General features: G+C 45.7%; 1 protein-coding gene across 2 annotated transcripts in view; it reads left to right on the plus strand.

Moving 5' to 3' along the window:
* The first annotated feature begins 1,740 nt into the window (after nucleotides 1-1,740).
* The window catches only part of PARVA (parvin alpha), an 80,659-nt gene continuing 68,511 nt past the window's right edge, over nucleotides 1,741-13,888 (plus strand). The window contains exon 1 of one of the 2 annotated variants that reach the window (XM_075567136.1): nucleotides 1,741-2,021. In XM_075567136.1, coding sequence (XP_075423251.1) covers nucleotides 1,886-2,021 — 136 coding nt within the window. In that variant the 5' untranslated portion in view covers nucleotides 1,741-1,885. The remainder of the gene's footprint in view (nucleotides 2,022-13,888) is intronic. The other variant, XM_075567135.1, reaches the window with a different exon arrangement.

Below are 13,888 nucleotides of genomic sequence, written 5' to 3' on the forward strand. Positions count from 1 at the left end.
AGGCGGCTCAATCAGAGGCTCAGTCTGTTGGTAATATGATTGATCGGTGCATATAGCTAATGGCAAATGTTTTACAGCGCATCCTTAGAAAGTATCCCCTGCATGCAAGACCCTCTATCCTGTACTGATGTACAGCAGGTAGCACCCCCTCTATGCTGTACTGATGTACAGCAGGTAGCACCCCCTCTATCCTGTACTGATGTACAGCAGGTAGCACCCCCTCTATCCTGTACTGATGTACAGCAGGTAGCACCCCCTCTATCCTGTACTGATGTACAGCAGGTAGCACCCCCTCTATCCTGTACTGATGTACAGCAGGTAGCACCCCCTCTATCCTGTACTGATGTACAGCAGGTAGCACCCCCTCTATCCTGTACTGATGTACAGCAGGTAGCACCCCCTCTATTCTGTACTGATGTACAGCAGGTAGAAGACCCTCTATCCTGTACTGATGTACAGCAGGTAGAAGCCCCTCTATCCTGTACTGATGTACAGCAGGTAGCACCCCCTCTATCCTGTACTGTACAGCAGGTAGAAGCCCCTCTATCCTGTTCTGATGTACAGCAGGTAGAAGCCCCTCTATCCTGTACTGTACAGCATGTAGCACCCCTCTACCCTGTTCTGATGTACAGCAGGTAGCACCTCCTCTACCCTGTACTGTACAGCAGGTAGCACCCCCTCTATCCTGTTCTGATGTACAGCAGGTAGAAGCCCCTCTATCCTGTTCTCATGTACAGCAGGTAGCACCCCCTCTATCCTGTTCTGATGTACAGCAGGTAGCACCCCCTCTATCCTGTACTGTACAGCAGGTAGCACCCCCTCTATCCTGTACTGTACAGCAGGTAGCACCACCTCTATCCTGTACTGTACAGCAGGTAGAAGCCCCTATATCCTGTACTGATGTACAGCAGGTAGAAGCCCCTATATCCTGTACTGATGTACAGCAGGTAGCACCCCCTCTATCCTGTACTGATGTACAGCAGGTAGAAGCCCCTCTATCCTGTTCTGATGTACAGCAGGTAGCACCCCCTCTATCCTGTACTGATGTACAGCAGGTAGAAGCCCCTCTATCCTGTACTGATGTACAGCAGGTAGAAGCCTCTCTATCCTGTACTGATGTACAGCAGGTAGCACCCCCTCTATCCTGTACTGATGTATAGCAGGTAGCACCCCCTCTATCCTGTACTGATGTACAGCAGGTAGCACACCCTCTATCCTGTACTGATGTACAGCAGGTAGCACCCCCTCTATCCTGTACTGATGTACAGCAGGTAGCACACCCTCTATCCTGTACTGATGTATACACACACACACACATAAATGATACACACACACATAAATACCCATTTTATTGATATGATCTTTTCATATAGTAAATTGTACCTGATATTGTGCCTCCTTGGGGCCACTTGCCTGGAAGTTCCACTACCCCACAGTGAAATATTGTAGCAAATAAGTGTACCCATGGGCGCTGGAATTAGGGGTGCGTGGGTGAGGATGTGGTGTGCTGCATCCCCCTCTGGGTTCATATATTGATACATTATGGTAATGTGTGTGTTACTGATTTTCTATGCACAGCACCCCCACCCCAAAAATAGCTTGTGTCCCTATGTTGATGTGTCCAATGTTGGAGGGTCGGTGAGTGACACCTATAAGGGCCTTTCTGGTCCAGACTGTGCAGCTTGCATCACCCAGCGAGCTCAGGGTCTCTGCCCAGCCTGTGGGAGTGGGAGTGGGAGGGAGAGAAGCTGCCTGACATGCCTGGAATAATTCCCCTTCCGCTGCCAGAGGGACAGCCTCTCCCCCTGCAAGCTTTTCAAATCCCTGGCTTCCCTCTCCTTGGATCCCCCCAGCTATTACACCTCCTAACAGCAGCACCCTAGCTATGGCAACGTCCCCCCAGAAATCCCCGTCCTCCCCTAAATCTCCGACCCCCAAATCTCCCCCCTCCAGGAAGAAAGATGACTCCTTTCTGGGCAAACTTGGGGGAACTTTAGCAAGAAGGAAAAAAGCTAAAGAAGGTAAGGGATTGGGTGACTTGTTTTATTATAGGGTTTAATTAACTTAAAGGGGGTGGGGAGATGCGTGTGGGGGGGGGATCTGGTGTCTTAGTGCAGGGTGGTCATTAATGGGATCCTATAACTCTAAGGACAGGTTTAACCAAGCCCTAGATTTGCAGCCTGCATTTCCTATCAACCCCTTTGCAGCCCCACCCCCTTGGAAAATGCATGGAGGTGACAAAACAAGGACCTTATTGAGTGTCGCTCTGGAAATCTGCACACAGATGCTCACCCTACAGAGACCCCTTAACGCTGAGAGACCCTCACACACTGCTTATATACCCCAGGCTGGTGCTCTGCATACAACTCCCTGATTTTCCTAAACACTTCTAAAAGCAATTGCTTGCTTAACCCTCTCCTGCCTAAATCATTAGATATGTGAGGTTATGGAGATGATATGGTATGTGGGTGCTTTTAATATGGCATGTGCAGGGTATTTGAGTGGCTTCTTGTCTCTGGGTGCGCCCTGGCTGCTGCAATGTGTTTTTCCCCCCTCCTCCTCCTCGTATGAAACGTCATTCTGCAAAAATGTTCAAGTGTGAGAGAGTGCAGAATGCTCCCTGCTGCAGGATAGGGACCCATCTATAGTCTCATGTAGGGAGGGAGAGAGGGCACATTAGGGGCAGTTAGTAAAGCTGCTCAGCAAATTCCTTGACCTTTTCATTTGCCACATCCCAGGGGTCTGGAGGACCAGTATATGGGGGATGGAAACCAAAACACTGAGCATTCCAGCCTCTGCACTGCTGCTTTCTTAACCCCTCTTACTGCTCTCAGACACTCAATACATCGATCCCCGCTTTGCATGTTCTGGTAGCACTGACCTCCCCTGTGTCCCCATGACATAGGAAGTGCACAGACTCTGGTGTGACCTGTTATGAGAGGATGTGATTTGTAATGGCTGCTGGTGCGCCCCAAGCTTAAAAACAAGCGTCAATGCCATGGATGTATCATTTTATTTATATTGCGTCAACCATTGCATGCAGCGCTTTCCACAACATTACAATAGGAGGTAAATAATGTACGTCACTAACAATGGGGATACGCGCAACAGGTAAATGACAAAATAAGGCTAAAGGACACCCTGCCCCGAAGAGCTAACAATCTAAAGTGTTCTGTTGGGGGGCTTGCAGATGCATTAGGAGTAAATTCTGTAACGCCACATAATCTGTTTTGGGGTTACAGTATGCAGTGAAAGGTAATGTTTGTGGTCCTACATTTGTTTTCATATGGCTGTGTGTTCTGGTGTTTGTCTGAAATAGTTTTAGGCATAGAGTTTCATGTCTGGTGTGGGGGCGATGCCCGGGAATTCCTGCCCCAGTGTAAAGTAAGTCTCCTCACTGCATTGGCCTGCCAGTGTTTAGGTAGGACTGTTATCTGTAGACTTTGAACCTGCCTTATATGTGTGTAAGTAAGGCTGTCTCATAAGCTGTCAGAACTGAAGGCAAACTATAATTTAACCCCTCCTCTGCTAGAGGCGGCTGCAGTACACTGTAACTTCACCTGCTGTAGCAGGAAGGCGGAGAATTAGGTTTATTACTTTACATTTGAGCTGTTAGCCATAACAGTTTAACATTACTTCATCCAAATAAACTGACAAAGGTTATATGTGGAATGTGTCGCACCTCCCATTATTATTCGTGCTTCCTGGCCTCCTATTGCTCCACATCTCCAGTCTCCTACTCCCAATGTGGGCAAACGTGTGTCATCTTGGTTGATTGATAAGAGACACTTTGTTCAAACCCCCTCTTAGTATCAATTTATGACCTAATCTATCTATTTTTTGGGGGGTGGTAGGTCATTCCCCCTCATCGATTTTTTTGTAGGTGCACTTACATTGTGTTGTAGGTTGTGGCACCTTTTCAGGGGACCTACTGTACATCAGAGATCTTCACATATGAAACAGAGTGGTAGCCGAGCACGCCAATGAAAGATGCAATACAATTAGTGCAAATAGATCATTTTAATGACTGAGCACAGTCATAGAACATCCAACGTTTCGGTGACTAGCATCCCTGATGAAGGTGCTAGTCACCGAAATGTTGGATGTTCTATGACTGTGCTCAGTCATTAAAATGATCTATTTGCACTAATTGTATTTCATCTTTCATTGGCGTGCTCGGCTACCACTCTGTTTCATATGCTGTTACCGTGACTAGGTTTTTTTGCCAGCAGCACCCAGATTAATTCCTCTTTGCGTTACCTTCTGTCCTCATTTAGTTGGGGCATCCTAAGTTGCATATATCCTGATTCTTTTGTGTTTAGTTCTTCACGGATGTAATTATAGTGTACAGAGCTTTTGAAGCCTCAGATTTCTTCCTCGATTGTACTGTATATTTTGTTGTAAACATTCATCTGATATTTGCTGCCTTTTTGGTGATATGGTCTAGCATTATTTTTTTTACATGCAATGTATGCAGTAACTGTGTAATACATAGGTATTCTTGTGTGTTTTTTATGAATCCCTCTCTGAAGCCTTTGAGGTTTTCCTGGTGTTTGTGTGTAACGGCTGTTACTGTAGTGCAAAAAAGAATAGTGCTGTAGTGCTAATGCTTGAATTGACTGGTGATAGTACTGTGATGTGTGGGTGCTATCATAAACACAATACAGGCATACCCCGGTTTAAGGACACTCACTTTAAGTACACTCGCGAGTAAGGACATATCGCCCAATAGGCAAATGGCAGCTCACGCATTCGCCTGACAGCACGTCCTGAACAGCAATACCAGCTCCCTACCTGTACCAAAGCTGTGCGCAAGCGGGGAGACTATAGAGCCTGTTACACATGCGTTATTTACATCAGTTATGCACGTATATGATGATTGCAGTACAGTACATGCATCGATAAGTGGGAAAAAGGTCGTGCTTCACTTCAAGTACATTTTCACTTTACATACATGCTTGGTCCCATTGCGTACGTTAATGCGGGGTATGCCTGTATTGGTGATCACAGCTATAATCCACAATGGATAATATACATATATGTATATGCAAGGCTGCCTAGGGAAATGACTGATTGATGCAGATCAGAATAACAGATACAAACAAATTCCGGCTCCTCCAGAAAATAAGTCCAGATATCAAGGTATTACAAATAAGGATCAAACCATGCAAATAAGTCCAGTCTGGTGGGTCCGGATGTGTCTCAGATGACCATGGACAGTTTCTCAGGGCATGTGGAAATAAGCACATAGAAAAATCATAGTGTATGCCAGAGGTGCGCAAAGTGGGGGGGCTGGAGATTTTCCAGGGAGGGTTGCGGTGGCTAAAAAGGTCCCACGCTCTCCCCCAAGGCATTTAAATTGTAATGCCGGGGGACCGTGCGAGGCCTCTGCAGATTCTCCTATCTGGTCTTCGGCGACACGTCGCCATGATAACCCAGCGTCAAATGGCAATGTGACATCACCTGACCCCACGATGTCATTTGACGCTGGAGCCGAGCAGGAGGGGGGGGGGGACAGACAGGTGGTAAGCAGGCAGGGGGGCACAGGTTCAAAACTTTGCGCACCCCTTATGTATACTGGTGACCAAATATAACTACTAATAGGACATAACAAAACAGAAAACACATAACAATGATGAACTGACCACAAAAAACTAACATACATACACATACAATAGCTAATGAAATGCTTCAATGGTATAATCCATTTGACATGGGCTATGAATATATAATGAAGCAATAGTTGAATATGACTCAGGGTGCTGTGGGATCATACAACCCAATACACATATCACCACAAACCAGTGCAAATACAGAATAGACCAATTGGAAATTAGAAAACGGAGATTTTTCTTTTATATATTTCTACAGAAAATCTACAAACTGCTAAAAACTCGAACACCAGATACCATGCAGCATTATATAATATGTGCATGTATCAATGCATTCGGCTGACAGTGAAGAGATATGGAATAGGACAATGAGAGCAGGCATATACCTAGCCCTCTGATGTGGGCCCTTAATCTTCAAGGAATGCTGCCAGATCAAAGGCAATATTTAACCCATTCGGGGAAAGTGTTTTTAGTTCATAGATCCCGTAGGCTTCACGGCTGCTGATCTGGTTTAGCTTATTCCTCCTCTCCAATTCCGTGAGGAAGTCTCAATCGCTTGACAAACCAGACCTTTCGGGTTTTCGGTTGTGGTATGTTAGAAAGTGATGCGATGCTGCTGTAAGTTATTTGTCAGAGTCTGAAACAGCTTTATCCATTAAAAATGATTATTGCTTCCAATAGGAATTATTTTCTTCCATGCTTGAAATTCTGCTTCACTTCTGGTTATCCAGTCATTTTTCATGCAGGCGATTTTTAAGTCTTCCTGTTTCCAAAGCTTTTTGGTATTTAGTCACATTTGGTGCCTTTCTTGTGATGGTCTTCACCAGAGCAGCCAACTCAGTTATTTTCAGTTTGCATCCAATCCCTTTTAACTTTTATTTTAAAAAGACGCATGACTCCTGGAAGACTAGACTTCAATTTCAATAACCCCCCCGAAACACTAATGTACCATAAATAAGAGACAAATACATAGATGAGGAGGAAGAGGCCACAGCAGTTTATTTATTTCTAATAATTAACGAACAAAAACCAACCATTTGAGGGGGAAAAATTGACCTTGCCAGCTACATTTTTGTGGTAGTTGCTCCTCCTGCCTTACAGCCAAGATGAGCATTACCCCAAAATTCCAAATAATCAGGGCAGAGCCACCTCCCAGCCATGTATTTAAACCACCCTCCAAAAGCTCCTCTACCAAAGGAAAGGAAATGCCCCAAAACCCATTAATGATTGACCACTTTATCAGCCCAGGCAATGCCCCCCGCCACCACGGAAGCCATTTGACCCCATCAAATGGAGTCAAAGCCTTCTCTATACCTTCCTGTATTGCCAAATTAAAATGTGACAAATGGACCCCATGTGAACTATAAGGTCCTCAGCACTTTCTTTCATAAAACAATATCTGATTACCATAAAACCTAAAACTATAACAAAATCTGACAACTGGTATAAACCATTCTTGATTCAATACACAAGCACTACCAGTATGTTCCCTACCAAGAGGACTTACCGCACCGACATGTAGATCCTGCCACCTTCTATAGGTTTAGCATTAACTCATTCAGTTAACGCCTCCACCCAAGCCATACCTCTTCTTCCTAACCAAAGAACGAAGGGAATCCCATAAGGGCTCATGCCAGCTCTTACCCGCCCAATATATAAACGAATGTCACAGTATCCACACTACACAGACAGTCCACCGCTGAACTGAAAAACAGAAAGATAAAATAACTACAAGGACTGTAATGCGTGAATAATTATAACAATCCTATCCTCTTGATCACCAACCTGAGCCTAGATGTTGCCATTGCAGCCCTAATCCTGTGTACCAAAATCTTACCTATTCAAACCCAGATGCAATGAACATGTTGAAGTAACAGAAACAAGTAGAAATGTTGAATCTAAGGACCCATCCATAGAATAAAACATTAACCACTAGTCTTATGTTGCATAAATTCCCCAAACAGTATTAACCGGACTAAGAAATACAAAACAAGCCAAACAAAGTTAACCAAACATCTGTGCATAATTGATCAGTTTCGGATCGACAAATAGACACCCTAACTTCATCACTAGAAACTTTCATGTCCCCAAAATGTAAACCGTCTAATCTCTGCTTATTGGGAGGCAATCATTTTATTTAATTCTTAAAGCTGCTGTTCAAGCAATATCCTACATGTGTGTTTTTTTTTTTTTTTTTTTTAAATATATCAGTTCTGTACTATGAGAAAATACTTGTAGCATTTTTTTTTAAATAAAAAAAACTATTTTTAAAAACATTTTTAATGTTTTCTTATGTAGCAAGCATTTTTGTTTTCTATAGCAACCATTTACAAAGCCACATCCCCTTCCTGTTCTGAGAGGCTCTGGCACACCCCTTTTTGCCCTTTCTCTAGCAGTGCACCAATTGTACCTAGTGACTGCCTGGTCACATGAACTTCCACATAGAACTTTGCATCATGGGTAATCTTCTGCAGCCCTAACTGTGATATAAAGAACCCGCGAGCCAAATCTTCGGCGATCGATTACAGGAGAATGGATCGATCTGCAGCTTAGCTAATCACTTGTCAGTGTGCAGATTGTATTGATACACATATGTAGCCAGGTCCCCCCTTGTTATAGCTGACCCCCTCCTTCCTTAGTGCACAACCGCCACGCGCGAGGGAGTGAGGGGGCAGGTGCGCGAGCAGCGCACTACCTGAGAGTTGCGGCCGGTTGCCGGGGACGCGAGCGGGCCGGTTGCTAGGGACGCGAGCGGGCCGGTTGCCGGGGACGCGATCGGGCCGTTGCTAAGGCAGCGGTCGCGTCGCGAGGGTCCCGGTGGCTCGGGAAGCAGGGCGCCGCCATGTATAGTGCTGTTGCGCATGCGCAGGAGCCAGCTAGCGCGGGAGGTCCCAAATAGCTCGCGCATGCACAAGACAGGACTGCCAGCCCCCAGGGTGCACAGGGGCAGAGCCACATGACTCCAGGGAGCCAATAGGGCTGAAGTATTGCCCTGCAGGCAAGAAGAGATACATTGTTGGGTTTGCAGCTACGCAGTTAGTCAGGACCCGGACAAGCTAGGGGAAGGAGGTGAGTGCAGGGGTCAGTGATCCTCTGCATTAGGCCAGCAGCCCCCAAGGTCCCAGTTAGGTCCTGAGCCACTGTGTAGCTTGTGGAGCTATAGGGACAGGCCCTAGATAGGGACACTGCCCCATTAGCTAGTTGGATAGTCAGGGACACAGCGCTGAAGCCGTGCAGCCCTGCGAGGTGGGTTCTGGGCGCAGAACGCCACCAAAGACCCTGAGACTAAGGTGATATTATCCGCGCTGGAATTCACCCCACGCGGTGTGGAGGACGACGTCGGATCAGACGGAATCCCTGTCGTATTCTGCGGAACCCCGGGGTGTGAGCCCCGGGCAGGTATCAATTCTTCAAGTGCACCAACAATCCTACATTATACTCACCCGTACTAGTGGCTGCGCAGTCACACATATCATCTCACCTAAAGAGTGCGGGACATATTGTGTGGGGTTAATGGACACGGGGTGGGATCACCCGGTGTAGGTGGGAGCGTCCTGCGAGACGCAGTAGTCAGTGTCTCTCTATACGTACATGCTATGCAGTAAAGCCAGTTCTGTTTTACATCTGTTCGCTTAATGTGATTGTTTCCTGTGAGGGCCCCCTCCCACTCCGTTGGGATCCCTCCCTGGTGGAGGCGTTGCACCACGAGATCGTATAATATGTATGTACCCCAGGCTCCCCAAGCGGAGGCTTAGGCTCCTGAGGGCCACACAGGTTGCACAGCAGGTAGTAGCGTCTGTATTCACAGGGAATACCCGTTAAACATATTTAATGGAAAATGTATTTATTTATTTAAACTGCAAATTGAACTTTAGCTTTAAAGCCCTGAAAAAGGCCAAAGAAAACAAAAAACATTTTAAATATACAAATCTTAAAACAGAAAAACTAACAGGTTACGTCTCTATGCATATCACCCCCTTGTTTAAAACAAACCCGGATTACTTTGGTGCAGGCTGGGTAAATAAATTAGCAGCCTGACACAAAAACGCATGCATCACATTTAATAAAGGGTTACATACAACTTTTACATTACATTTTGGTCATTTTAACCAGAATGAATAAATAATAATAACTTTATTTCATTTAGCGCTTTTCTCCCAATAGGACTCAAAGCGCGTCACAATTACAGTATAGTGCGCAGCACATAGGAATTTTACAGATACAGTTCCTGCCGAGATGAGTTTATAATCTAATCTATGTTTTTGGTGCCTGAGGCACAGGGAACTAAAGTGATTTGCCCAAGGTCACAAGGGAATTGAACTAGGTTCCCCTGATTCAAACATGGTGTCATTGTTTACAGAGTCCGTATAGATCAGGGGAAATCCTGTGTATCCATCTAGATGGATACGAGCAATGGCTGGGCTTAACCTTTAATAGGCAAGCCACATTGCCCCAACCATCACACTTGAACAACACAACTTTACCATCTTGACAGTCGGCAAACCAAAAACCACCTGAACAGTATCAATTTCTCTACCTAAAAATGAAATGACTTGCACAGGACCCAAAGTTTTACCAGGAGCCAAAAAGAACACCAAACTGACTTGCTATGTGCTGAAAAGGTCTTTCCAAAAGCGTACAAACATCCGTGCAAACAGTGCCTTGAAACAAAACCTGATCTAGGTAACGAATCACAGCACTAAACCCAGATTATTTTTGGTGTACCCACTCCAGAAAGGTCAAACATTTGTTCAATATCTTGCACCTATTCTGAATACCCGTAGGTAAGCACGTGTCAAAGTAGAACATGCCCTGCGGCTAATATCGCAGCAAATGAAAACAATCAGTGGATTGATAAATGCAGACTGAACATCACTTTTGGTCATTAATGCCCATCGTCCACACTCCCTTAACAGCTTGAATGCATGGTCCCATGAAGAACAATCAGGTAAGAGGAGCTGCACACCACAATGAATAAAGTAAAATTAGAGATACTTGCAATTCACCGGTGCTCCTGGTTCAGGGATATCTGAATAATAAAACCCAGTATATGGGGAAAAGATGAATGATCCAGGGCAACTTTGGATTTATCTAAAGAAATTTAATCCGTACAAAACACAACGTTTCACCCTTCAAGAGGACTCTTTCAAGTGACTGGCTGACAAGTGATTAGCTAAGCTGCAGATCGATCTGTTCTCCTGTAATCGATCGCTTACTCAGGGTAATTTAATGTAGTTCCCGGAATATGATTGACTAGGCAGTTACTAGATACAATTGGTGCACTGCTAGAGAGAGGGCGGGGCTTCAGAGCCAGAGCCTATCCGAAGGGGGCTGTCACTTTGGACATGCTTCCTACTTTAGAAACATTAAAAATGTCTTTAAAATATTCTTCAGGCATCCTCTCGCTCGAATATAGACCCAATCACCTGGTCTGACCATGCCCCTGTCCAACTCACTCTCTCTCTCTCTGCCCTTCATTAAACATAACTCATATAAATGGAAGTTGAACGACTCCCTCCTTAACTGCCCTGAGACAGAGAATATTATCAGACAAAAGCTCTCTAGCTTTTTCCAAATCAACAAGGGATCTGTTTCAGCCCCGGCCATGCTGTGGAAGGCCCATAAGGCCTCGATAAGAGGTGACTTAATATCAATTGCCTCCTATAAGAAAAAACAGAAACTTAAGCTGCAGAAAGAACTGACAGATAAGATCTTAAAGTTGGAACAACTCCACAAAACAAATGCGTCCAAAAAAACACTAAAAATGTTAACCCAAAGCCAGGGTAGATCTAAAGCAAACGCAGCTTGAAGAGGTAGAGAGAGCACTGAAGTGGACCAACCAGAAATTCAACGACAGGGGCAACAAGGCGGACAGGCAATTGGTGTCAAAACTCAGAGGAGTCCGAGTTAAGTCCCAGATTACTAGAATTCGAACTAAGAACGGCCAGATCTCGTTCTCGGAAAAAGAGAGAGCACAAGAATTCGCGAATTTCTACTCGGAGTTGTACAACCTCCACCCCCCCAGATCGAGATCCGATAAATCCCGAGGCTATCATCGGAATACCTCGAGCAGTGTAAACTCCCCTCCCTTTCCGAAGAGGAGCTCGAGAGCTTAAACAAAAAAATATCCCGGGAGCTGTCGGAGACCGTTGGCTCCCTCAAATTATCAAAAACACCAGGCCCAGATGGATTCTCCAACGCCTATTACAAAACATTCATGCCGACTCTCTCCCACTACTTGCTTGATACGTTCAACTCCTTTCTGGAGGGAAAATCGATACCTGCCACGATTACCACAGCAAATTTAGCTATTATTCATAAGGAAGGTAGGAATCCGCTTCTTTGCGTCAATTATAGACCAATCTCCCTACTCAATACCGATTTCAAAATCTACAGCAAGATCCTAACAAACAGGCTCCACCCAATTCTCCCCAGGCTTGTCCATATAGATCAGGTAGGCTTTGTGTCGGGCAGACAGGCCTCTGACAATACCCGCAAAATTGTGGATATCATCGACCACGTGCATCTCGCTGGAACCAAGGCAATGATTCTGAGCCTCGACGCGGAAAAAGCGTTCGACAGGATCAAATGGTCCTTTCTAGACCAAACATTGCTGAGGTTTGGCTTTTGCGGTCCATTTCTGCAGGGGGTCAAAGCCCTCTACCAAAATCCTACGGCACACGTTAAACTCCCGGGCAGTTCGCCAGACCCAATTATCATCAGAAATGGCACCAGACAGGGCTGTCCCCTATCCCCATTGCTGTTTGCCCTGTCAATTGAACCACTGACGGCTAAAATTAGAGAAGAAAAAAGCATAAAAGGAATACAGATTGGCGAAACGGAGTATAAAATTTCTCTATTCGCAGATTATGTGATTCTGACCCTCGCGAGCCCTCATATTTCCCTCCCTAGCCTCCATAGACTGCTGGACCAATTTGGCTTAGTCTCTGACTATAAAGTTAATATGGACAAGTCAGAGGCCCTCAATTTATCCCTCCCAATCCCGACGTGGAAACTCCTACAGCTAAACTATAAATACAAGTGGAGGAGCTCCACACACATCAAACACCTCGGGGTTAAAATCTCAAATGCCTACAAATCCCTTTACCAGTATAATTATCCCCCCCTATTTGACCAGATCAAAAAAGACTTGGACGCATGGAAAAAGCTCCAAATCTCCTGGTTTGGAAGAATAATATCTATCAAAATGAATACCCTCCCGAGACTACTCTACCTTTTCCAAACCCTCCCCATAGCGGTGCCTATGGCAGCCCTGAAGAACATTCAGTCCCCTATTTTCTAATTTATCTGGAAGGACAAGAGACCGAGGGTCCCAAGATCGGTGATGTCCTCAAAAGCAAGGGGGGCCTGGGGGTTCCGGATGTGGTCAGATACTATCTAGCGGCACAGTTGACGCAGGCTGTAGTTTGGAATTACGACCCGGCCTCCTCCTGCTGGATGTCAATAGAGTCCCAAAACGCATCCCCTCTCCCTCTCCAGGTGTCCTTGTGGTCCTCGGGGGGTAGAGAGGGAGGCTCGCGGAAATTCGACCTGGGGGCAATGAGATGCACGTTGGGCGTTTTGGCTTAAAAGCAAAGGGAAGTATGGCCTGTTAGCTTTTCCCTCTCAACTCATACCTATCTTTGGAAACCCAAACTTCCCATCCGGGTGTTCGCAACGGCAATTTGGCCAGTTCCAGAGCCCAAAAATTAGACTGGTTGCGGATCTGCTGAGGATGGGGAGAATCCTTACCTTCCAGGAACTTCGAGACAAATACCAGTCTCAAGATCTGCATATGTTCAAGTTCCTGCAAATTAGGCATTTTCTCCTGTCAATCTCCCAAAACTCCAACTTTCCTAATCTAACTAAATTTGAATCCCTATGCCTCAAAAGGCACCTACCAGAAGAGACTGATCTCGGAAATTTATAGGGGGATGGAGTCGACAGCTAACCCCCCGAACCACCAATATATGTTAAAGTGGTCTGCGGACCTCAATCTGGGGATAGACGTGGCCGACTGGGAGGATATCTGGGAATCGGCAGCTAAAACCTCAATTTGCACAGTAACAAAAGGGGATGTGGACAAAAGGGAGACATGGCCCACATTTGGTGGTCATGTGCAGAGATCCAGAAGTTCTGGTCCATGATCCAGACGCTCCTCCCTGTGAAACCTCAGGGATCCTGTTTCCCATGGACCCTTTGACCTATGTGCTTGGAAAACCCATTGGGATTCTCCCCACACCAATAGCCAGGCTGGTTTTATCCATTTTGACGGC

This window comes from Ascaphus truei, chromosome 12, assembly GCF_040206685.1.
Source record: "Ascaphus truei isolate aAscTru1 chromosome 12, aAscTru1.hap1, whole genome shotgun sequence".
Taxonomy (NCBI): Eukaryota; Metazoa; Chordata; class Amphibia; order Anura; family Ascaphidae; genus Ascaphus; species Ascaphus truei.